The following is a 26183-nucleotide window of genomic DNA, read 5'->3' as shown; positions in this document are numbered from 1 at the left end:
GAACTGGGAAGCTCTTAGTTGGTTTTGCTTAATTTGTAATTCTGCATGTGACAAAAAGCCAGATCCTCTAATTGAAGCGATGATTTGTGTCTATGAAAACTCTCTGTGGGTTTAATCTCATACTGTTCTAGTCTAAGCAGTTGGCTTCACTTTATTATTTCTGGTGGAATCCTTTTTTCTTTTGAAAAGTGTTTAATAAGACAAAAATGTAAAGTGATGGGTATAAAAACCTTACCAGAGGGGGCCAGCCCGGTGGCGCAGCGGTTAAGTGCACACATTCCGCTTCAGCGGCCAAAGGTTCACTGGTTCCCGGGTGTGGACATGGCACTGCTTGGCACACCATGCTGTGGTAGGCGTCCCACGTATAAAGTAGAGGAAGATGGGCACGGATGTTAGCTCAGGGCCACTCTTCCTCAGTGAAAAGAGGAGGATTGGCAGCAGATGTTAGCTCAGGGCTAATCTTCCTCAAAAAAAATCCTTACCAGATTCTTAAAAGATGGACTATCTTAGTTTCAGTAAAAGAATTATCAACCCTTCCTTTTGAGCACCTTGGCACAGATTCATTCACACAGTAGGTGGAAATGTACACACACAGTAGAGTTGCCCGGTCCATTCACTGAAAAATGTGAACTCCTTTTATTTTTGGTTGCAGGTGGAAGTTAAGCCATATGTCCTGGATGATCAGCTGTGTGATGAATGTCAGGGGGCCCGTTGTGGGGGAAAATTTGCTCCATTTTTCTGTGCTAATGTTACCTGTCTGCAGTATTACTGTGAATATTGCTGGGCTGCTATTCATTCTCGTGCTGGCAGGGAATTCCACAAGCCCCTGGTGAAGGAAGGCGGTGACCGTCCTCGACATATTTCATTCCGCTGGAACTAAAGGATAACTACAGTGCTCATTTTCAGGCCTCAGAATAAGTGCACTCTTCTGTTAATTCTGACCCCTTCTGCAACCTCTTCACGCTGGCATGTCCTTTTGTAGCAGTCTGTTAACTTAACAATAGAATAATGAAAAGAATGACCTATAATATAGGTGTTTTGTAGATTCTTGTGTCACTGAAAATATGTATGAACTCCTTTTTGGTATTGCCATAATGTTGCATGGAAGTTTTATTCTCTTGTTTTGCTGGAGACCAAGAGGATCCAAACTTCCTGCAACATTTTCTTAGAGGAGAGAGAGAACTATTAAAAGAGAAATGAAACAATAGAGTATTTTGGGTTTTTAATTAAATTATTGTTAATAATATAACATATAAGACTACTTTTATGAAAATAACCATGCAACAGTAACACTATCAGTCTATCCTGACCCAGTTTCTCCCCCAGGGAAGTGCTTTGGCGTTTTTCTTTTGTTCCCTTTCATCTTTTTTGCCTCTCTTTTTTCCATCCCCTTTTTATTCTTTCAACAGCAGTGGAGGAAGTTAACAATCATTAACAGGAAAGAGCATGTTAAAGCAAACACAAATGCACAAATGCATGAGCAAGATTGAAGCAGCATTATAACTAAGTCTAAGGGTTTAGAGGCTGAATATCATTTCATTGTGCCTCACAGTTACTACCACATCAGAAAAAAATTAGAAAAGTAGGCAGAAAAGTAGGCAGAGCTAGGTTTATTTTCTTTTACACGCTTTTTAAAATTTAGAATGTAAAAATTGGGTAAATGTACTACTGAGGGGAGTGCACTTATTTATTTTTAAACTTACTTATCTGGTCACAGCCCCAGGAAACCTACCAAAGCTAGAATTAACTGGTGGGAAAACTAGCATTTCCTCTCCTGAAGAACAAATGTATAAATTTTATTTTTGATGTTATATATAAACTCTATATCCTAATTTACTAACACTCATCAGGTGGTCAGCCTTTGCTCTCCATTTTGACGTTAAGAAAAACAACCCAGACCTAGAGATACCTCAAGGATATCGTTGTTGATTTCGTGCTATAGGACACTTGTAGCCAGAACTGGAAGACAGACCCATATACAGATCGGCTGCTGATTGGCTTCCTTTCAGATTGAAAGTTCCTTTGGGTATCCTGTAATTTAGTTGTAACATAGAAAATGAAAAAAAGTTAAGTAGTTGCAAAGTGTTTTGCACTGTTGAACTAAGTAACTGTGTAAATCTGTGCAAAGGTACGTATGTTTATCTTACTCTTCCTATACAATAAAATAACATTACAGTTTCAGAACTTAGCATGGGACATAGTCAGTGTTTGAAGTGCCAACTTCATCAAGTAATGCATGCTTTATTATACATAAAATTCTAGCTTTGAAAGGTGTTCTTATGTGTTGAACAGTATGCTTCAGGGGTAAATTTAAAATAGTCTCTTGAAGCCCTGGTCATGGAAGTAACTTTTATTTTAATCGACATTCTCTTATTAAATGCCCTATCCACCATTAAGAGGATTATCATCAGTGTGCAAAACTTTAAAGAAAATCGAATGGCAATCTTGCTAGTTGTGCTACCTAACAGTACCATCTCGGATCCTTCAAAACCAAAGACTTGCCCCAGCACAAGGGTGGGACCACCTGGCTGATGACCCCACTGACTCTTGAGGAGAAGCAGCCCTTTCTGTGTAAGTCAGGCTTTAATGAACTGCCTGTCTGTTCAGTTCCAAAGGTCAAAATGGAGGCATTTGCTGTCTGATTGTCAAACCTGGAAAGGGAGCTGCTTCTTTAAAGACTCCCCTGCAAATGTTGAAAGCAGTCATGCGAACGAACGGAGGGTGCTCTTGTGTAGCTGGTCAGGGACTTTTTTTTCTTTTCTCCTGAACTACATAATTCTAATTGGAATATTCATTTGCCTCTTTTTCATTCTTTTCGATGCTTGTAGGTGGCTTGGGGTGTGCTATTGTGCTGTTCCTACTCAGTAAACAGGTGTGATGAGTTAACAAGAAATAACACTGTTTGAGAACTAGCTTTGAATAATAATTTTTCCCTTTGTACATGACCTGCTGAATTTCGGTACAGTGTTTTTGTAGCTAACTTATTTTGTCATGCACATAATGTATATTTGTTATGCACTACTTTTGTATATCTTGTTTTTCCAACAGTGAACATTTTTAGGCACACTTTTCACTGACGGGATATCTCTTTATGCAATACCTCAATTTTTCATATTGCAAAGAGTAGCTTTTTGTACTTTTATTACTGAGAGATCTTCATATACTTCATTTTTTAATATAAATAATTTTAATAAATTTTATTTTCTTATATTCTGCTTTTTATACATTTCAGTGCTCTGCATACATTTTAAATTATGAATGTTGTGCACTGGCAATGCTATTTTAGAGTCTGCAGAGAAGAGAAAGCATGTTGCTTAAACATCCTTCCCCAACACCAGCTATTGGTGTACCTATAATTTAAGAAATAGTCTATGTAAAGTCACAAATTAATGAAAAAAATTCGCATGAAAATGACAGATAACACTGTAGTTCCTAAAAAAAAAGAAATTAAATGCATAAGCATAGGGTGATGAAATTTAAAATAACAAAATTGTCTACAGCTTCTTACTAAGTTTTTAAAATTATTCATAACGCAGACATTTTTGGTGAATGTTTAGCCATTTTTAATATTAATAAATTGCTGTTAAGTGTTTGATTCAGAGATGTCTGCTCTTTTAAATTATATATAAAGAAAAAAAAATTAGCCTGCCGTGGGACAGGTGTGTAATGTTAGTATGCATGACTAATGTAAGAAATTGTTATTCTACTAATATTTACTTGTGATTGTGTGACAAGCGTGTTTACAGATTATTTGGTTACACTTCAATTTACAGGGCATAAACAATTATTATCTATTACTCTGAACTTTATTGATTACATGTCCTTCAGATTACATGGGATTGTAGTTGGGAGTTACCATGTAACTCAAAACATAATTAACATGTAACTAGTTTACAGATTTTAGGGTATCACTTCAATTTACCAAGCATGTAGTTCTAGCGCACTAGCATGGCACCAGCCATGTACTTACAATGTAGTTACAGAGTAATTACATGGTTATTTTTGCAATGTAAAATAAAGTGTTTCTGATTATTTTCTATGTAAAGGAGCCCTTCTCCTTCCCCCCCTGGTCCCCACGCTTTGGTATAATATATATACTTCTCCATACACAGACCTCTGCAGAATGCAAATAAAACTTGCAGTGAATGAATTTCGCATTTTCTGAGAGTGCTGTTGGAAAGACTTGATAACGCACCCCTTTTGTGTTGAAGAGTTGAATCTTCTGTTAAAAGGTGATTTAAAACTTGAATGTGATGAATTGTGGCAAGTTAGCTTCAAGTTATGTGCAATACTTATTTCAAACTTTTGAAAGATCTTTGCAGTGTAATTCTTTGTTTTTAATTGCAGACATTTAAAAATGTCATTTTCTACTGTTAAGAGTAATCCTCTTTCTTGCTGGTGTTTCTAAAGAAAAGAATCAGAAATCAATCTTTCTACTAATGTAAATTTGAGATTATTTTTAAAAATGGAATAAAAGAGGTTTTGGTCATTTGCTTTATTTTATTATCTTATTTTAAAGCTACTGTGATTGATAGCATTGTAAGAATTGGGACAATATTGTATTCAACTGTTTTATTTTTTATATTTTTAAAATTTAAAGTATAATTAGTTTTTATAATTTTCATCAGATTTTTGTTATATTTTTTGGAAGTGAAACTTTTAGCAAGTGGGTGTCTAGTTTTTACTAATCCCTAATGTGTTTTTTTTCCAGTGTATTGCTCATATTATCAGAAGGAAAAGTTATTTAAGTATGTCAGTTAATTGTACTACTTGGCTGAATTTCCATATAGTTTTTACTGTGTATGGGGAGGTTGTAGTATTTATTATAGCATTTTAAATAAGGGTAATTCATTTTTTATTAAAGTCATTTTCACGTTAAGTTCCTATTTTTGTATGTTCTACTCTTAAGTTATATAACACAGCTCCTTTTTTAAAAGAGTTCATTTGTTGAAGTGCTAGTGGAAAATTAATGTTATTAAATAGTTTGCAAATGACTATTTATACCAGTATGCATATAATTTTTAAATATTTGTAATGTGAGATGTTGAATGAATAAAACTTTTAACTCAGCTTTCTTTTAATATACTTATTTATTTTCAACATAAGTAGATTATGCTTCCATGATTGGGAATATAACATTGAAAAAATATTAGGAATATTCTCCTGGGCCAGGGCAGAACAAACCGGTATGGAAAGACGTCGAGTCATGTAAGTGCCGGTAGCAAGTGTGCCTTGCTCACGTAAGCCCCCAGATCGTCAGGCTCTGGTTGTCTTTGCCCTGCACCGTTAGTTCACACGCTGCCCTGCAGACTTGTTTTATCTGCAGCCTTCAGTAAGTGTGCGAGGCCCAAGTCCAGGCTCCAAGCGCTCAGTCACCTGCATAAGGCCAAATATCCAATAAAAGGGAACAAATGCTTATTTAATAGGGAAGGTCAATATTTGGGAGGTTTAGTTTTGGGTCTTTGTCAGTGAAGAGCCTTGATTTTGGGCCAGTCAACAAGAGCATCTTGGTTAAAAGTCTCCCTTGACTTTCAACCCCCAGTTCTTCCCTGGATCCTGACATCACAGGATGTGGCCTCTGGGATGAGAATCTTTATAGCAGGTGAAGTGAAAGTATTATCTTTGATTTGGTCCGTTAATCGTGTGGACTACTGTGTACTATGATGTATTTGTATTTGTATTTTAAATTGCATGTTCAAACTTTTAACCTAAGGATTATTATAATATAGATATCCCATTTTGTTAGATTTAATTTCTGCTCTTTCTTACCTCGAGTGTAGTATTCTTAAGACTAGAAGAAGCAGTTCTTGCCCTGAGACAAATGGACTGTCGAGGTCTTTTGCTTCTAAACTGTCTTTTCCAACGTGCAACTCTTCCAAGTAAAGTGGTTCCTGAGGGTATGGCTGAACCAGCAGTGCTCAGGATCCCCCAGAAGGGTATAGAAGCTTTGGCTGGCAATCGCCAAAACTTCTGTTCAGTGTTCAGTGAAGGGCCTCTGAGGAAGCCCCAGGGATACTGGAGATGTGAGTGGCATCTGCCTGCCACCTCTGTAATACCCCTGGGCATTCTGGGATGGTTTCACCACTGAGGAGAAAGAAGAAGAAAGACATGAGTAGGTTTGTTTTCTTCATTTCAGGAAATATTTATTTACAACTGTATCTTGAAATAATACTCTTAGTGTTTAAATCACAGTATAGTGAATCTGGAAAGAGTGGGAAAGGCTGTCTGGGCTGCATTTCCTAATTCACTGGCACTTCACCTAAATCCTCCCAGAAAGGAAAGCTCTCTACCCTGTTCTGAACCATCCTTAACAATCAAGTTATTTCAAACCTCTTTTGGTAATGGGTTCATATCCACACCCGGTTCAGAAGGAAAATAAGGAAGTTTTTTAGTTTTTTTTTTTTTAAGCTTAAGAAATACTCCCTTAAAGTCTGATCAAAAGTCTGGGGGAAAGTAAATTACTGATTTTAAAAATTAAAGAACAATGAAGATGTCAATGAAGTGAGTTAAAAACATTTAAAGGGTAATTTTTTTCCCCCTGAAGTATGTAATGAGAGTAATAAACAAGAAACTCTAATATTTATTTCCCAAATTATGATCTTCAGAGCTCTAAGTCCTTACCACAAGAAAAGGACAAAAAATAAAAAATTCTGCCATTAAGTAAGCTTAGAAACTAAGGCACCCTGTGCCCTGGGAAGTCAAGATAGGAATTAGCTGATTAAGGCTTTGAGAAGTTCCACAGTGAAGAAGCCTATTGACTTTGTTGGAAGTGTTTTACCCCCTAAACGTCTTTGACTCTAAACTGTTTACAGGTAACACAGGATTCCATGAACAGACGGTGGGATACGTACACTGCTCTATTTTAGTATGTTTACTGGGGTCAGGAAGCCTGAGAACCCCACTTTGTTTTTTGGTCTGCAAGGTTCTTGGTCCCTCCTTAGTCATACCTGGGTCTGTTGCCATTGTCTCCATTTAACTTTACTGGGGTTCTACGTAGTTGCCTAGCTTCTAATCCCTGTCCCATTTTCAGTTCAGCTCCTTAATTCCCTTCTTCCTCTACTCTACTCCCACCCCGGAAGCAAAAAAGAAAAGTTGCTCCGCCAAATGAACCATCTCCTTGCAAAGCTATTTTGATGAAGCTCCTCACTGGCTCAGATCAGCCCTTACTTCTCACGAGTGCCACAAATACCATTTCACACAAGCAGCCTGTGCTTTGAATCTGCCATTCCATAATAACATTCTATTTTTCCAATAATTCATATCATTTCCCTCCTACAAAAATTTTCCTTTGCAAATATCCTCCAGCAGCACTCCCCCCCCCCATGCTCTGAGAATAGGGACCACAGACTTTGAATAACTCTAAGAATTCAGAAAATGAACATTTCTGCCCTCCTGTGAACTCTTTATCCAGCAGTACCAGTTCAGCCTCTCTTACTAGAGAACGTTTTGATTTGGCGTGCCTCAGTCTTGTTGGGATATTTTAAGTTTGAATCTTATGCTAGTCAAATTGGGTGTTGTTGGCTGGCTGGAAAAAGTGTCTTTGTGATTCAGTGTGGTTACCAGGGTTGGAAAAGGACAGTTTGTCTCAAGGAAGTTAAAAATGAACAGCAGCCTCCAAATCCGGTGTGTGCGCAAGCCGCCAGTGTTTTCTATTGCACACGATCTGATTAAGTGTCAGTGAAAAATCGCTTGTGGGTAGATGGGGGGGTGGAGCGTGGTGAATCAGTGAATACAAATGCCAAGAGCTAAGCCCGAGCTTGCTTTATCCTTTTCATTGAAGTTCTATTTCAGTAAGCAGGCCTTCGATACCATAAAAATGTCAATGTGATCAAGCAAATGTCACCATTTCAAACAGATCATTTTCAACTCTTCTCCCACCCCCAGCCCCCAACACCAAAAGAGAGAGAAAAAAACCAAACATACCCAGGAACGAACCTGCCAGGACTCAGTAAAGGCAACAGGGCATTTAAGATTTATTCTGAAATAATTTCCCCAGGAAGAGAACTGGTGGCACTGTGAATCCGTGAAGCTGCAGGCAAGGCCTCAGGCGGGGTCCAGGCAGCTACCCTGTGTGAACGGATGCAGGTGTAACTCCCCTCTCAGATCTGGGGGAACAGTGCAGCGGCCCCAGGTGTGTTTGAAGAGTGGATTCCAAAGACCGCCTGCGGGAGGTGTGTGGAATGGCCCCCATGTCTCAGGGGACTCAGCTCTCCTGACTCTGCAATGACGGAACAGCTTGGTTGTGGAAGAGGAAACTAGTAACTGCTGACCACCTGTGGGGTGTCAGGCACTTACATACACTAGCATGGTTCACACCCCGGCCGTGCTGACCAGAATGTGGAACCATCTCATGGAGCCATTGGGTGACTTGCAAGGCCACCCAGCGAGCATGGGGGAGAGCCTGGATTCCAATCCCCAGCCACCAAATCCCACATTTTTCCCCTTTAAACGTCACTGCCACTAGAATAGCAATGGACAGGATTTAAAAAAAAGTTAGGTTTTGTTTTTAAAACAGAAGTTTCATTCCTAAACGTAATCTGGGTGCAAAGTATCATATTTGAAAGTATAGAATAGGATGATGAAACAGAATTTGCTAGAGAGAGTGTGAGTTTTGATTGTGAGTCGTAAAGTGAGGCCACCTGCTCCCTAAGAGCTGACCCTTGGCTAAAGGATTCGCTCAGGGTCGTAGAGTTGGGTAGCAGAGGCCAGGGAAGGAGGCCAGATGGAAGCTCTTCAGTGGGTCACGCCCGGTGGCTCAGGTCTACCTCCGCAGCTCTCATCTGCCTTATTGGCCTCCCGTAAACGTGTGTCTGTGGTTCAGTGGCCAGACTGGGGCATACATTTCCAGGAGTAGGGGCAAGGGAGTTGACATGTCATTTTTATTCACTTTCAGGAACTATGGGCTTCTTAGTGCATATCCTTTCTCTTTGACTTCACCACCAGGGAAAGACACATATCAGTTTGGGGCAGCAAACAAGGAAAAAGGAGGGTCCTTTTCTCTAGTACTGTGAACCCCCAAATTCCAGGAACACAAACAGTTCTGGGAGTGAGAAGAAGAACTGCATGGATGGAGTGCTTACTTAGTGCCGGGCACTGTGCTCGATAGGCTTCTCGCCTTTCAACCACACCACACCCCATGAGATAGGTACTGTTCATACGGGCATGTTAAGGTGGCCAAGGTTCCGAGAGGTTAACCAATCTGTAAAGTCAGGATTCAAACCCAGGCACACAGAATCGAGGTCCTGTTTCACCTCACCCCTTAGGAGGTTCCAACCAAAGACGGAGAAATTTCATTAAAATTTCATTTCCCCCCTGCATTGACTAAGAAATCACCAAGAAGATATTCTGAAAGGATACCTACCATTTTACAAACCCATAAAAAAATCATTTCCCTTTACTTTGTTGACAAGGATGGATTTTTTCTCCCCCTAAAGATTGGCACCTGAGCTAACAACCGTTGCCAATCTTCCTTTCTTTGTTTCTGCTTTTACTCTCCAAATCCCCCCAGTGCATAGTTGTATATTTTAGTTGTGGGTCCTTCTAGTGCGGCATATGGGACGCCGCCTCAACGTGGCCTGACGAGCGGTGCCATGTCTGCGTCCAGGATCCGAACCAGCGAAACCCTGGGCCGCCGCATCTGACCGCGCGAACTTAACCACTCGGCCATGGGGCCAGCCCCAACAAGGATGGTTTTAACAATAATGTGAGAGCTGTTTTTTGTGGTAGTTATGTTGTCTCCTAAATTGTCAGAGAACAAGAAGTGTCCCAACCAACCAAAATCACGTGCGTGCCAAGAAAGGATATCCAGGAAACTAGGTGGATGGATGGATGGAGGATGGATGGATGGATGGAGGGAGGATGGATGGATGGAGGATGGATGGATGGAGGATGGATGGATGGAGGATGGATGGATGGAGGGAAGATGGATGGAGGATGGATGGATGGATGGATGGAGGATGGATGGATGGATGGAGGATGGATGGATGGATGGAGGATGGATGGATGGATGGATGGAGGATGGATGGATGGAGGATGGATGGATGGATGGAGGGAGGATGGATGGAGGATGGATGGATGGATGGATGGAGGATGGATGGATGGAGGATGGATGGATGGAGGGAAGATGGATGGAGGATGGATGGATGGATGGATGGAGGATGGATGGATGGAGGGAGGATGGATGGATGGAGGATGGATGGATGGATGGAGGGAGGATGGATGGAGGATGGATGGATGGATGGATGGAGGATGGATGGATGGAGGATGGATGGATGGAGGGAGGATGGATGAAGGATGGATGGATGGATGGATGGAGGATGGATGGAGGATGGATGGAGGGAGGATGGATGGAGGATGGATGGATGGAGGATGGATGGATGGATGGATGGATGGATGGAGTATGGATGGATGGAGGGAGGATGGATGGAGGATGGATGGATGGATGGATGGAGGATGGATGGATGGATGGAGGGAGGATGGATGGATGGATGGAGGATGGATGGATGGAGGATGGACAGATAGGTGGACAGGTGGATGAGTGGGTGGAGAGGTAGATAGGTAGGCAGACAGACAGATGGATTTAGATACATATATACATCTGTCCATCAGGGTTTTTTTTTAAGATTCAAGGAAAATCCCACCAAGGAGAAGGGATTTTACTTCTTTCTATAGAACTATAATTGAACAACACATTCTATATAGAAATCAAGCCTCTTCCTTCTCCCGCATCTCATCCTTTGAGACTCTGCACAGTCTCTGTAACTCACAAAAATCTCCCGGAAACCGAAGGAGCAGGGAGAGGCTTTCTCACTGATGAGTTTTCCTGGTGAATTTTTAAACAGCGCTTAGATATTCTGCTTCTGGACTGAGATGTCAAAAGCATTAAAATAGATTTCTTCAGAGAATTTATGTTCCTGATTTTATATATATATATTTAAAAAAAGAAAGAGAAGACGTGTTTGCCGCTTTTAGAGCACCGGAGCTCTGGAATGCAAGCTCTGCTCCTTGCCGCAGCCTGAACAGCTGGTCCTCAACAGATGTGATGCTGCAGAGCCTGGAAGAACCAACTTAGAATGTTTGAACATAGATTTGCAGCAAAACATCCCTCCAAGGGAGAATACTGTCATCAGCAACTTCCTTTTTCGTTACCACCAAAGAATTCAAATCTAACAAAGACCCAACACGAAATTCTAAAATTGGAAAGGATGCAAATGGGGATTCAGTCCCCTAAGGTGTCCTACTTACGTCAGGATCCGCATCAGGATCCACAGCCCTCCCCGAGGGGTATCAGAGGGTAGGGAGAAGGAGGGTGGGTTAAGAGGGAGAGTAGGAGGAATGGGAAGGACGGGGAGGGAAGGGAAGTGGAACTCAATTATCAAATGCAATTTTGTGTCCAGGAACCAATAGCACCTCCCTCCACACCCCCGCTCCCCCTCTCCACGCCATAACCGAGGACACGGCAGAGGACACAGCCTTGCACACGCCTGATCAGTTTCCTCTCTCCCCCAAGGCAAGGCCGTTTTGCAGTGATGCCGTAGTCACCCACGAGGGGGGAGAACTGGAATCCTGTTTGGCTTCCATTATACTTATATTATATTTTCCTTTGAACTACATACGGAGAGTGGAGCTGCATAATCTTCGGATATTGGGGTCTGCACGGTTGTTTTAATCTGTTTCTGACAGCAGTTAGCTCGCGTCTAGCAAAGTAAGCACTCAACCCATGTTAACTATTATTAGTAGTGTCGTAATACCGTAGTTGCTGCTATTACGATTATCTATGCACTCACAAAGTGCCGGGCCCTGCGCTGGCCTGTGGGCAGGAGCGTGCGGAGGAGCCGCAGCGCAGCACGTGGGAACGCTCTGCTCCTCCTCCCAGCCCGTTTCCCTCTGCGCATCCTCAGGGCTGCGCCACCTTCAGCCTGAGTTGCCGGGGCGACTGGCAGAGAAAGCTCGAGACTGCAGGCTGCGCGCCCGCGGCTGCAGCGCCCGCCCCGGGCCTCGCTCTGTTTCTTTCCGCCTTAGGAACAGCGTTCCCGCCACGATGGGGAACATACACGGCAGCACAGGGGGTTGAGACTGTATTATTTGAACGCAATTTGAACTCAAACTCCAAAGGAATGTGTCCTGGGACCCTGGTTTCCTGGAGCCTTTTAGATGAGCCGAGAATCATTCTCTCTAGGGAAAGTAGCAGGAAAAGGAGGGTGGGGGCCAGAAATCAGGCCTCATGTCTCTCTGCTGACAGCCCAGTTATGCTGTCTGAGGAAATAGGATTTTCAATTCCTCAGTGATTTCCGCTCTGCCCTTATAAATGGTGGACCCAGGCACGGGGTGGGCTAGCAGAGGCAGCTTGGGTTTGGCAGTTACGCGAAGCTGGGCTCATACCCAAAGACAGGGGTTGATGAGGATTTTTAGGCTGGTTGCTTTTAAAACTGCAGGTGAGAAGCAGGCTCCAAGGAGCAGAGTTTCCTTGCCCTTTGTTGGGAGGCATTTACATTTGTGGGGGAAACCCGCATCTGTGGGGATTCCTCCCTCTCTGTGCCAGGAAGAAGGGAGATGACCTTGTCTCTAGAAACTCTTAATCAATGCCAAAGGCAAGAACTTAAGTTGGTTGCTGTCTGGCAACCTCATGTAACTGATTTAGGGTAGTGGCTTCTTGCCTTTACTTAATCCGATTTGATTCTTATCTAAAAGTTGTGGGACCACCCAGTGGCCAGTGCAGGTGCACTGATACCGTTTTAACTTTTTTACGGGTTCTTTCCTTTGTCTTGTAAAGAGATGGCTCACATACCTATGCCTTAAATTTAGCCTTACTCTCCACCTATGTTGGGAGCAGCAGCAGCTCTGACTGCCCGTGTGTCCTCTCCCCATGCAGCAGCTCTGACTGCCCGTGGGTCCTGTCCCCATGCTATTCCACACTATTCTCTAAATAAAAGAGCACTACTGCCAGATCTTGAGAGTCCAAGAAATATTTCTTTCGACTCCTCGGCTCACCGACCCCGCATCAGGGTCACTGGGGTCAGGGACATGTCTCTGGGGTGAGACCCCCAGGATTTCTGCCGCTTTTCCACCTCTGGCCGAGCGACTTTGGCCACATTAGGTAACCTCCAGTATCGGTCAGAAAGGGCAAATAACATCTCCACCCATCGTTGGGCTGAGGTAGACCTGAGGCAATCACAAGGAAAGCACTCAAACAGTAACCACCAGAGACTCTCACTATCATGACCATTCTGGTCCCACGGCAGCCATTGCTGGCTGGGACTCCTTGGAAAGGTTCTTCCCTCTCTGAGATGTTCCATACACCCTCTGACCCATCCCGCCACCTCCGCACAGAGGGGACAGTGACACACCTCCCAGAACTGGGGCGAGGATCAAATCAGGTGAAGGCCCAGCCCCCTGCCCGCCCACTGCCACAGGGCCCCCTCACCGTCACCTCGCTGCTGCCACCCTCACCTGTGGCAAGGTGCAACAGAGATCTGACTTTGCAAGTGCCTGTGGAACCCTCCCACAGCTTCCCCTGGCCCTGGGGATAAACTCTGGTTTGCTTTCCATGCCCCCAGGTCCTGCATGCTCTGGCCCTGGACCCCGCCCCAACCTCCTCTCCCCTTCCTCTCCCTCTGTCTGGAGCTCCAGCAGCTCTGCTGGCCCTCTCTCTGTTCCTCTCATGCAAGCCCCCTTTTCCTGGGGCGGGGTTTTCTCACCCGCTGTTTCCTCTGTGAGAAATTATCTGCCTGTCCTGCTCCACCTCTCCCCTCCTTCAACTCAGAACAGAGCTGGCTCCTCTTCAGCCTTCAGGACTTAGTCATCACCTCCTCCAAGACAACTTCTGGATCATTCTTTCTAGAGCTCACTGCCACCGTCATCACACTTTGTTATCAGAAGCACTCCTCTGACTAGCACTTATTACAATGTGTAATTATCATTTGTTTATCTGATTTTTTTTTGAGGGGGGAGAAGACAAATATTATCTCATTCATATTTGTGTCCTCAGGACTTGTCATGTGCCTTGCACATGATAAGTGCTTAATAAATATTTGCTGAATGGGTGACTCACAGGATCCTGATGTTAGTTCTCTTTCCTATGCCTGCTCTCAAAACTGCCACCAAGAGGATTGCTGTGCTTCTGGATTGCTGACAGCTCAGGGGCCCCGAGGCTCAGGTATTTCACAAGCGAAATAGAGATTGGAATGCTGATAAAGGCAGCTCAGGCTTCCAGTGCTAACTTCACGAGGTCACCTGGGGATATTGCTCAAAGGCGGGTCCTATCAGCACCGCTCGCTCGGGGCCTGAGACTCTGGTCTCCAGCCAGTTCTCCTGTGAACACGATTCCTGCCACTTCTCAGACTACACGGGACGAGTAAGAACTTAGTCCCTGTAAAAGCCATGGATTTGTGAAACTCGGAGTCAAGGGTGGGATGAGTGTGGGTGCTGGAGAGCTGAACCTGGCCAGGGTGTGGGTGCACCTTCCGAACTGGAAGGTGCTGGACCCTGGCCCCAGGTCCGGGGAGGGAGGGAACAAAGAGCTGGCTCCTCTGACGCCAAAGCAGACCAGCCAGGTGGGGCTAGAGGCTGGAATCGGCAATATTTTAGAAATTTGCCTTAGTCTCAGAGAGAGAATTCTGTCCAGGAGTCTGCTCATTCATTTATTAACAAATACTCACACATTATTAGGCCCTGAGGATACTGTGGGGACAAGACAGGCAAAGTCTCTGTGTTCTTGGCGTTTACATTCTGGAGACAAAGACGTGGATTTGAGTCCTGATGTGTGTGTGTCTATGTGACCTGTGAGTCACTTCAGCTCTCGGAGCACCAGTGAGATGTGACGCCTGTGCCCAGCACAGGGAGTTGTTGGGAGTGTCTCAGGGGATCAAGCCAGATGAACATAAAGCGTCATGATTATTCACAGAACCACCACCTAATCTGAATTTTGAACTCGCTGTCTGCTCCCCCAAGGCGGCGATGTGCAAAGAATGATATCAAGGAGTTTCCTTACTCATTCCACCATTCATCCAACGAGTGCTCGCACTGTTCTGGGCTCTGGGGATATCGTGGGGTAAAGCCAGCGAGGTCCTCATCCTGTCAGCATTGGCATTCAGAAGGGGAAATCAGACAGTCGGCAAGGAAACACACACATAAACAAAAAAGTGTTAGTGCTGAGTCTTACGAGGACAATAAAGCTGGATACTGTGGTGGAGACTGGGCGTGCGGCTGCTTTAATTGGGAGATTAGAGAAGGCATCTCTGACAGGCGAGAGCGAAGCTAAGATCTGAATAACAAGAGGAAAACAAGCCATGCTGAAATCTGATGGACAAGCATTCTGGGCAGAGGGAACAGAACATGGGAAAGTCCTGAGACAGACTGAGCATTAGAGGCTGGCGTAGTGGTTGGGTTCACGTGTTCCCCTTTGGCGGCCCGGGGTTTGTTAGTTCGTATCCTGGGTGCGGACCTACCACCGCTTGTCAAGCCTTGCTGTGGGAGACGTCCCACATAAAATAGAGGAAGATGGGCACAGATGTTAGCTCAGGGCCAATCTTTCTCAGCAAAAAGAGGAGGGTTGGAGGTGGATGTTAGCTCAGGACTAATTTTCCTCAAAAATAAAAGGCTGAGCTAGATATATTCACGGAAGGGCACAGCGAAAGGGAAGAAGCACCTGAGCTGCCCTCAGAGAGGTCGAGGGGCCAAAGAAGGGCCTTGTCAGCCAGGCTGGAGATGTGGGATTTTACTTCACAGTAGATGGAGAGCCCCTGAACAGTGGCTACAGGCAAGGGTCGGGAGCTGCCACGCCCTGTGATCATCCCAGCGATCGTGTGCGGAACAGACTGCAGATGAGCAGCGTGGGAGCAGAAGAGTCGTTCAGGAGGGGATGGCAGTGGTCTCAGTGCGTGACAATGGTGGATGTCCACCGAGGGCAATGGCTTGGGGCAGGATGGTGGCAGCAGAATGGAGAGCGGTGGATAGGGCTACCTGTGAGGGGAGACATGGAGAGTGAGGAAGACACGTGAGAATGACTCGGGTTTTGGAAAATCTCACACGCCTGACTGTTTTTGGAGGAAACACACTTTCCCCCGAAGTCCTGATCCCAGGCCCTTGGAACACTTCAGCAGAAGCAAAACCTTCATGAAACCAGAAGGAAACAAGGCCTGTTTTCATTCTACCTAGACACACAGATGCTTCAGGAGGTGTCGACGGCAAAGGGCGTGTTTCACCCAGTCCCCTTCCTCTGGTGTCTCATTGCCATTCTTTGCCTGTTTGAAGGGCACAGAGCTCCTGCCTTAACAGGTGATGAGCGGCACTCAGACGCATGGAGCAGGCTTTTAGCCGGAGGCAGGGTTATTCTAATTTGGAGAGGGCGTACAGAAGGAAGATGAGAGAGACGGACGACACAGACACCTTAATTAATCTTGGAGACTGGGCTCAAGAAACCAGGAGCCTGGGTGCACACATGTCTGTGCGTGTATGTGTGTGTGTGTGTTTAGTGGGAGTGAGGCAGCAGGGGAGGGAGAGGATGCTCAGTTTCCTCACTACCAGGTCTAGAGAATTCTCTCCCTGTTCCCCACAGGGTGAGGCACTCCCATCCTTGTAGTTCCAACAAACTCGCTTTGGGGCTAGGTCCCCTGGGGCCCGAGGTCCTCTCCTTCACAAAGGGCAGAAAATGGAGATGGTTGACACTAACTAGAGGTTAAACAATGGCCACAGAGATCCACCGACAGGTCTGAGAACAGGCTTGAGAGCCGTCACACACCTTTAAGCTGGGGTAATTTATCACGCCCTCTGCTTGTAACCCAGAAAGAATCCAGTCTTAAGAATAATTCCTATAATTTCTGGAGAAAAGCATAATTCTGTTATGTTGTACTTTGGGGATTAACAGCATTTATTTGTTTAATGTAACCATTTTAAATATATCACAATTTCTCCATTTTAAGAAATAGAACTTCCCTCTTGCCTGCCTCCCCCGGCCGTGGAACTGGCCTGGCCTCTTTCTCTCTCGGAGAAGTCCCGGGGTTAGCTTTTTGAAAGTCGAGGCTGGCTTGGCAGCAAGGACCATTCCAGCCCCCCAACCCTTTCCACTCTCAGGGGCACGGTGGAAGCTGCCAGAAGCCTGTGGCAGAACCAGTGGAGAGTGGAGAAACAGCATTTGAGGCACAGATGAGGTGGGAAGGCCCTTTTCTGACAGTCATCTGCGGCCATCTCCTGGGGGACCATATGTCCCCAGCCTGCTGCTGGCCAAGTGGAATTCATGACTACGAATACGCAGCCTTTGGTTTTCCTCTCAGCTCCTGCAGCTGTTCCATGGGGGGTGGGGGGCCCAGGAGCAATCACCTCTTTTGTGGGCTGTAATGGCCTCTCATGCAACTGCCCCTGGTCCGCCTATGCAGTGCGCCCCCCAGGCAAGCCCTGCGCTTCTCTGTGCGACCGGCACCAGCAGCCTGGGCCACTCACCCCACAGCGTGTATGGATTAGAAACGCACTTTTTCCAAGTGCCATTTTCAAAAAGTGCAACCCAAAGAGTCGAGGTTTGAATTCAGGCTCCTCACTCCTTGCTAAAAATAAAAATTGAGTTGTCTCTTTCTCAAAGTGGGTGGAAAAGGGAAAGGCAATTTTATCTGGGAGCTGTGACTGCCACCTGGTGGATGAGGTTAGCTGAGCAACTAAAAAGGCTCCTCACCTTGAGAGCTGGCCATTCATTCACTTCTTCACTCTTTGTTCAATTGTTTCTGTCAGAGAGAAGCTCGGTGCGGGAGGAGAGGGGCCCCTACCACACAGTGTGATAGAGGCTGTGATGGGGACAGCCTGCAGCAGGGGTTAAGGGCGTGGGTGCTGGAGCCACACTGCCCAGCTTTGAATCTCTGCTCTAGGATTTTCCCGCAGTCACATTGGCTGAGACCCTGAACTTCTCCTGTGCCTCCACCTCCTGTTGTAAAGTGAGGCTAACAGTCCCCACGGAGTTGGATGAAGTCCTATCTCATGGCGAGGTCGTGAGAACAAATTACACACTCCCTGTGATGCTAGCACAGATCCATTCGGCTCATGGAAAGCGTTCAGGAGAAGATAGTTGGTGGAACGGAGGGAAACATGGGGCTGTCGGAGCCTTCGGCCTTGCTGTGTGTGGAGCACGCTGCTGTGCGCTGGGGATACGATGCTGAGCAGAAACATTGCCCCTGATCTCATCAAATTCGTTGTCTGGGGAGGGAGATAGGCACGAGCAAGTAAACACTCAAATGAAAAGCAAACTAGACATGGTCCCTGTCCCCAGGGTCTAGCTGGGGAGTTGGGCCTGTAAACGGGCGATTATAATTTGTAATACATTTATTCCAGGAGGCACATAAGGTGCAAATAACCCACCTGGAGGAACTGAAAGAGGTTCGGTAGCACTGGAGGCCGAGGGCAGAGCTGAGATGAGGCTGAGGAGGTGGGGGGGCAGATCCCAGAGGGCCCTTCAAGGACCATGAAGAGGATTGTACTGTGTCCTCAGAGCAACAGGGGGCCATGGAGGGGTTTTAAGGAGGGAAAGCAAGGTCAAAAGTGGCAAATGACCTTGTCGTGTCAGTGGAACAGTGGAGGTGGGACTTCTTGGTACAGAAGGCAGATTGCCAGCTGCAGGTAGGAGGAAATGTCGGCTACGTAAGTGGTAGGGTAAGCCAGCAAGCTCTCTCCTATCAGAAGACTAACGTCAAAGGAGGCCGGTGGTGCTGACCTGGGGAAGCTGGTGCCATCCTTTGGAAAACACTTAATGTCAGGGGTAGCTTCTTTTGAAATGGCATCCACAAGGTGGGACGGGAGATGAGAGAGGATTGTTTTGAAAGGTCTGGTCCCAACTATGCTAACAAGAGAAATAAATAGCTGTTTCTCCATAGGAATTTGACCTAGACATAGCCACAGGAAAGGGATGCTTGCCTTCACCAAGTGACGTAGTAAAGAGAAACTGCTGTGCTGACAGACCCAACTGGAATTGGACACTGCCATCCACCCTTGTTCTTGGGACTCAAGTCTGAACACCACCATCTCCAGCAGCTAGGACAGAGCAGAGAAGGCCACTGCCTGCCTGGCAGACACCAAAGACATTGCTTGGGTTTCCAAGACACAAGGGACCAAGCGATGAGCCCTTCCTGGGGATAGAGAAGGTGAGGTGCGGGAGATGTGAGCAGGAGGCTGCATGTAGGGCAGGGGTGGAGCCGGAACAGAGGAAGAGTCAGGAAAGGAGGAAACACGCTCTTCACAAAGGTCTTGGTGGAAGAGATGATTCTTGTGGGACTTTCACCCTTTATTCCTTCTACTCTTGCCCTTTTATAATTAGTCTGACCATTCGTTTACTTATTTCTTCATTTATACAACAAACGAGCATGGAATGCCTGTATGTTAGGCACTGTGTTAGGCACCTGGGTACATGCAGTCCACTGCATTTGCCACATCCCTGTTCTGGCCAGGGGGAACTAGTTTGTGTCAGATCTGTTGTCTCTCCTGCCAAGAAAAAAATCAAACACTGGATTTAGAACAAAAAAAAAAAAATCTGTTCAAAAAGATTTGGAGAGCTACTGAGGTGGTAAGACCTTGAGGGGCCAAGATTTCAGGGACAAGAGAAGCACTGAGATGGCTCAGTCCTCAGCATGGCTTCCCCCATCAGATCAGATACTGCTGGCTTACGAGCAGCAGCCTGGAGGCTGAGAAGTTGAGCAGAGCCTTAGGCAGTCTCGTGGGGCTTAAAGGACAAAAACTAGAGTTAAGGGCCAGTCAAGAAGGCCCTCATAAATGCCCTAGACTTTAAGTTGGGACACCTGAGGAGCTGTACTCTAAGGAGTAAGACCAAACAAGACGTACACCAGCCTTTATAAAGACTGAAGCCAAGCTATAAATCAACTCAATCCCTGATAGGATTAAGATGAACTCCCCCTACCTTACCTGCCTCCCAGAAACAAAAGGAAATTCCCTGTGGAAAAAGGCAATATCATCTGGGCCCTCAAATAAGCTCTACAATTTTAATTATACAACATCTGGCATTTGATTAAAAAAATTCCCCAGAATATCAGGATTCAAAAATCAAATAAGCAAAAAAATAAAATAAAGGAGAGAGAAAAAAGGTTGTTGCAGTTATCATAATGGGATTGAAAATAAGTTTGATCAATATATTCTAGAAAACATTCTGAAGGAGAAAATTCAGCAGAATGAAAATAGAAATTTCAGAGAAAAAAAACATAATAACTGAAATTTAGAACTCAACAGCAGATTAGAAAGTACTGAAGAGAGGATTAGCGAACAGGTATACAGGTCAGTAGAAAGTGACCAGAGAGAAGCATCAAGAGAAACAAGGACAGAAACTACAAAGAGCGAAAGAGATCTATGGAGCAGAGTCAGAAGATTTAACATGTCTAGGGGAGTCTCATGAAAGAAGGGAAGAAATGGAATGGAAGCAATAGCTGAAGAGAATGGCCTAGAATTTACTCAAACTGAGAAATGGTATCAAATCACACATTCAAGAAGCACTTGAAGTCCAAGCTTCAAGCATAGATGCAAAGAAAACCAAACCCAGTCATATCAGGGTAAAACTGGTGAAAAGCAAAGACAGAAAGAAAATCTGAACAACAGACAGAGGAAAAAAGATGCGTTAATTTCAAAGGAGCAGTAATATGACTGGAAGCTGGCTTCTCAAAAGAAATGTTTTTCTTGCCTGATTGCTCTGGCTAGGACTTCCAATACTACGTTAAGTGCGAGTGGTGAAAGTGGGCATCCTTGTCTGGTTCTTGTTCTGAGAGGGATAGTTTTCAGTTTGTCTCCATTGAGAATAATATTAGCTGTGGGTTTGGCATATGTGGCCTTTATTATGTTGAGGTATTTTCCTTCTATACCCATTTTATTTAGAGTCTTTATCATAAATGGATGCTGTATCTTGTTAAATGCTTTCTCTGCATCTGTTGAAATGATCATGTGACTTTTATTCTTCATTTTGTTAATGTGGTGTATCATGTTGAGAGATTTGCAGATGTTGAACCATCCCTGCATCCCTGGAATGAAACCCACTTGATCATGATGTATGATCTTTTAAATGTATTGTTGTATTTGATTTGCTAGTATTTTGTGGAGGATTTTTGGATCGATGTTCATCAGTGATACTGGCCTGTAATTTTCTTTGGTCAAATTCACCAGGGAAGCCATCTGGTCCTGGACTTTATTTTTTGGGAGGTTTTTGATTACTGTTTCTATCTCCTTCCTGGTGACTGGTCTATTCAAATTCTCTACTTCTTCTTGATCCAGTTTTGAAAAGTTGTATGATTCTAGGAATTTATCCATTTCTTCTAGATTATCCAATTTTGGGGGGTATAGCTTTTCATAGTATTTTCTTATAATCTTTTGTATTTCTGAGGTGTCCATTGTAATTTCTCCTCTTTCATTTCTTATTTGATTTATTTGAGCCTTCTCTCTTTTTTTCTTGCTGAGTCTGGCTAAAGTTTTGTCAATTTTGTTTATCTTTTCAAAGAACCAGCTCTTGGTTTCATTAATTTTTTCTATTGTTTTTTAGTCTCTATTTCATTTATTTCTGATCTGATTTTTATTATTTCCTTCCTTCTGCTGATTTTGGGCTTTGTTTGTTTTTATTTTTCCAGTTCCTTTAGGCGCACTGTTAGGTTGCTTCTTTGGGATTTTCCTAGTTTATTGAGGTAGGCCTGAATTGCTATTAAACTTCCCTCTTACAACCACTTTTGCTGTATCACATAGATTTTGGCATGCCATATTTTCATTTTCATTTGTCTCCAGTATTTTTTGATTTCTCCTTTGATTTCTTCATTGACTCAATCATTGTTCAGTAGTATTTTGTTTACTCTCCACATTTTTGTGGCTTTTCTGATTTTCTTCCTGTAGTTGATTTCTAGTTTCATACCTTTGTGGTCAGAAAAGATGCTTGGTATTATTTTGATCTTCTTAGATTTATTGAGACTTGTCTTGAGGCCTAATATGTGATCAATCCTGGAGAATGTTCCACGTGCATTTGAAAAGAATGTGTATCCCGAGGTTTTTGGATGGAATGTTCTCTATATATCTACTAAGTCCATCTGATGTAACCCGTCACTTAAGGCCAATGTTTCCTTATTCATCTTCTGTTTGGATGATCTATTCATTGGTGTAAGTGGAGTGTTAAAGTCCCCTACTATTACTGTGTTACTGTCTATTTCTCCTTTGATATCTGTTAATAATTACTTTATATATTTAGGTGCTCCTATGTTGGGTGCATAGATATTTATAAGTGTTATATCCTCTTGTTGGATTGTTCCCTTTATCATTATGTAGTGCTCCTCTTTGTCTCTTGTTACAGTTTTTGTTTTAAAGTCTATTTTGTTTGATATAAGTATTGCCACCCCAGCTTTCTTTTCTTTGCCATTTGCATGGAGTATCTTTTTCCATCCTTTCACTTCCAGGTTGTGAGTGTCTTTAGGTCTGAAGTGTGTCTCTTGTATGCAGCATGTATATGGGTCTTGTTTTTTTTTTTTTATCCAATCAGCCACCCTATGTCTTTTGATTGGAGCATTTAGTCTATCAACATTTAAAATAGCTATTGATAAAAATGTATTTATTGCCATTTTGTTACTTTTTTCTGGGTGTTTTAGTAGTTCTTCTCTGTACCTTTCTTCTCTTGCTCTATTCCCTTGTGGTTTGATGGCTTTCTTTAGTAATATATTTGATTTCTTTCCTCTTACTTATTTGTTTACTTATTATAGGTTTCTGGTTTGTGATTACCATGAGGTTCCTCTATAATATTCTATGTATATAGCAATCTATATTGAGTCTATAGTATCTTTAGCTTGACCTCTTTCTAAAAGCTCTACTCTTTTACTCCCCTCTTCCCACATTTTATGTTTTTGAAATCATATCTAATCTCTTATTTTGTGTGTGTCTTTCCATTACCCTTTTATCATTGAAATAGGTAATTTTAGTACTTTTGTCTTTTAATCTACATATTATCTTCATAGGTAGTTGATCTGCTCTCTTTACTGATTTTTGCCTTTATCAGTGATTTTATTGCCTGGCTTTTTTTTTTTTTGACAATTTTCTTATCCCTATTTGTGGTCTTCTCTTTCCCACTTAAATAAGTCACTTCAGCATTTCTTGTAGAACTGGTTTCTTGGTGATAAATTCCTTTAATTTTTGCTTGTCTGGGCAGCTCTTTATCTCTCCTTCCATTCTGAATGATAACCTTGCTGGATAAAGTATTCTTGGCTGGAGGTTTTTTCCTTTCAGAATTTTAAATATGTCACGCCACTCTCTTCTAGCCTGTAGAGTTTTGGCTGAGAAGTCCACCAATAGCATTATGGGCTTTTCTTTGTATGTCACTTGTTGCCTTTCTCTTGCTGCTTTGAGGATTCTCTCTTTATCTTTAATTTTGGACATTTTAATTATAATGTGTCTTGGTGTGGGGCTGTTGGTGTCCATTTTGTTTGGTGCTCTCTGTGCTTCCTGTACTTGGACATCTGTTTCCTTCCTTAGGTTAGGAAAGTTTTCAGCTATTATATCTTCAAATAGATTCTCTGCCCCTTTGTCTCTCTCTTCTCCTTCTGGAACACATATAATACAAATGTTAGTGTGCTTGATATTGTCCCAGAGTTCCCTTAGACTGTTCCTATTCTGTTAAACCAGTATAATTCTGAGTAAAGCAGATTATCCTCCATAATGTGGGCCTCCTCCAATCAGTTGAAAGCCTTAATAGAAAAAGAAGGACTTCCTTCGAAGGGGAGTTCTGCCAGCAAATGGCCTTCAGACTTGAACTGTAGCATCACCTCTTCCCTGGGTCTCCAGTCTGCTGGCCTATCCTGAAGATTTTGGAGTTGCTTTTCTCCACAATTGTATGAGCCAATTCCTTAAAATCTCTCTGTCTCCACACATAGATGGAGATATATATATACATTTATATCCTATGTGTGTATGTATACACATCTTACTGGTTCTGTTTCTCTGGAGAACCCTAATACATCCATCAGAATGGCTAAAATGGAAAAGACTGACAATGCCAAGTGGAGGTGAACAGTGGAGCAACTGGAATTTCCATACTTGGCTGGTAGAACCATTTTGAGTACTTGCTTGTTAGTAGTTACTAAAGCTGAACATATGAATATCCTAAACAATTCCACGCTAAGGTGGATATACTTTATAGCATATGTTCAACAAAAGATACACATAGGAATGTTCCTAGCAGCACTATTAATAAGGGTCTCAAATTGGAAATAATAAAATGTCTATCAAGAATGGAATGGATGAATAGAGGGTAGTATATACAAATGAGGTACAAATCCACACAATAGCGTGTTTCTCACAAACATAACTTGAGTCAAAGAAGTCAAACCCAAGGGACAAAGCTAAACTGAGGCTGTTTGAAACCAGGAAAGAGAGGAGAGGGATGGGGACTGGCCAGGGACACGAGGTGCTTCTGTGGTGCTTCTTAACCTGGGAGGATATTACATGGGTCTGTTCACTGTGTGAAAATTCATCTATTCACATACTGAGAATTGGTGCCCTTTTCTACACATATTTCTAACTCAATTTTTAAAAGTTTATTTTAAGAAGGTATGTCTCTGTCACTGCCTATGACTTTGGGGAAGTTCCTCCACATTTTGGAGGCTCAGTTCCTCTGCTGTAAAATGCTGCATGGATTTAACAAGATGGTCTATGGGAAAGCTATTTGTAAAGTATACATAAAGATATTATGGTACACACTTCACAGAGTAAGTGCTTAATAAATGTGAAGTGAAAATTAAGTCTAAGGAAACTACCTCTTACTATGTGCCGATGCTTAATACCCCTTATTTTGATTTATCTTAACCACCCAGTTATCCTGAGTTTACATCTGAAGAAACAAGGCTCAGAGAGGGAAAGTGGCTTGCTCAAATAACCCAGCTGGTTAGTAGCTGAACCATGATGGGCTTCAGCCCCAAGTCCTCTCTGTGCAGGGTGTTGAGGACCACACCCAGGACCAACATATGCCAGACGGGGGTCTCTCACTTCCCCACCTCCTCCCCCATCCCTCATTCCTTCCCCACCCTGCCTGCCCCACACCTGCGCACTTGTCCTGCTCCCCAGCTCGCCCCTCACCCAGTACAAGGCACACAGTGATCCAGCCCCTACCTCCCAGGCCCGACAGTGGTCTGTCACCCAGCTCACTCTCCCACCTCCCTCAGATTGGTCCACCTTCCAGCCCCCAGCAGGACCCCCTTCCCGCATCTCCAGTGGTCTGTCCCATCATCTGCCCCCCCCCCCCCCAAGTGGTCCTGTCTCAGCCCTTCCTCTCCCTGGCCACCATACACACGGCGGTCCACTCCCCCACTGTCCACACAACAGACCCACACACGGTCCGTCTCTTCAGCTCCCCGCCTGTGGTGGTCCATCTCCTCATCTACCACTCACTCCCCACACTGGTCCAGTACCCAGCCCGCCCCCCCATACAGTGGTCGCACCCCTCAGCTCCCCTCCACACACAGTAGTCCAGCCCCCCGCCTGCCCCCAAGTATAGTGGTCCACCCTCCTGCTCACAGTGGTCTGACCCCTCAGCTATCCCCTCCCAACAGTGGTTGGGCCTCTAGCCCGCCCCTAAATATAGTGGTCCACCCCACCCCCACCTCCTCACAGTGGTCCGACCCCTCAGCTACGCCCCCCACACATACAGTGGTCCGGCCCCCAGCCCACCCCACATACAGTGGTCCAGCCCCCTCCTCACAGGGGTCTGGCCCCTCAGCGGCCCCCACACACAGTGGTCCGGCCCCTCATCTACCCTCCCTCCCCCACACTGGGCTGGCCCCCAGCCCGCCTCCCCTCTCCCCTTCTCCTCACAGGATTCTGTCCCCTAAGCACCCCCCCCTCCACACACACACACAGTGGTCCGGCCCCTCATCTACCCCCTCTCCCCGACACTGGTCCGGCCCCCAGCCCGCCTCCCCATACAGTGGCCCTCCACCCTCTCCTCACAGGGGTCTGGCCCCTAAGTACCCCCCCCCCCCAGTGGTCCGGCCCCTCACATACCCCCTCTCCCCCACACTGGTCCGGCCCCCAGCCCGCCTCCCCATACAGTGGCCCTGCCCCCTCTCCTCACAGGAGTCTGTCCCCTAAGTACCCCCCCCGCAGTGGTCCGGCCCCTCACATACCCCCTCTCCCCCACACTGGTCCGGCCCCCAGCCCGCCTCCCCATACAGTGGCCCTGCCCCCTCTCCTCA

At 44.6% G+C, this 26183-nt stretch overlaps 1 protein-coding gene and 1 long non-coding RNA gene across 6 annotated transcripts in view; one reads left to right on the top strand and one right to left on the bottom strand.

Annotated features, from left to right (window-relative positions):
- CPEB4 (cytoplasmic polyadenylation element binding protein 4) overlaps nt 1–5070 on the top strand; it is a 63721-nt gene extending 58651 nt beyond the window's left edge. For all 5 annotated transcript variants that reach the window (XM_014832880.3, XM_014832881.3, XM_014832879.3 and 2 more), the window contains one exon: nt 653–5070. In XM_014832880.3, coding sequence (XP_014688366.1) covers nt 653–880 — 228 coding nt within the window. In that variant the 3' untranslated portion in view covers nt 881–5070. The remainder of the gene's footprint in view (nt 1–652) is intronic.
- Nucleotides 5071–5079: 9 nt separating this feature from the next.
- On the bottom strand, nt 5080–13891 carry LOC139046132 (uncharacterized). The gene is made up of 3 exons (XR_011505720.1): nt 13698–13891; nt 5770–6084; nt 5080–5376 (listed from the first exon to the last, which is right to left on the bottom strand). It is a non-coding gene; the product is annotated as an uncharacterized lncRNA (long non-coding RNA).
- Nucleotides 13892–26183: the final 12292 nt, after the last annotated feature.

Source organism: Equus asinus, chromosome 9, assembly GCF_041296235.1.
Source record: "Equus asinus isolate D_3611 breed Donkey chromosome 9, EquAss-T2T_v2, whole genome shotgun sequence".
Classification (NCBI taxonomy): domain Eukaryota; kingdom Metazoa; phylum Chordata; class Mammalia; order Perissodactyla; family Equidae; genus Equus; species Equus asinus.
Note: the sequence above shows the minus strand (reverse complement) of the source record. Positions and strands in the feature narration are given on the sequence as shown.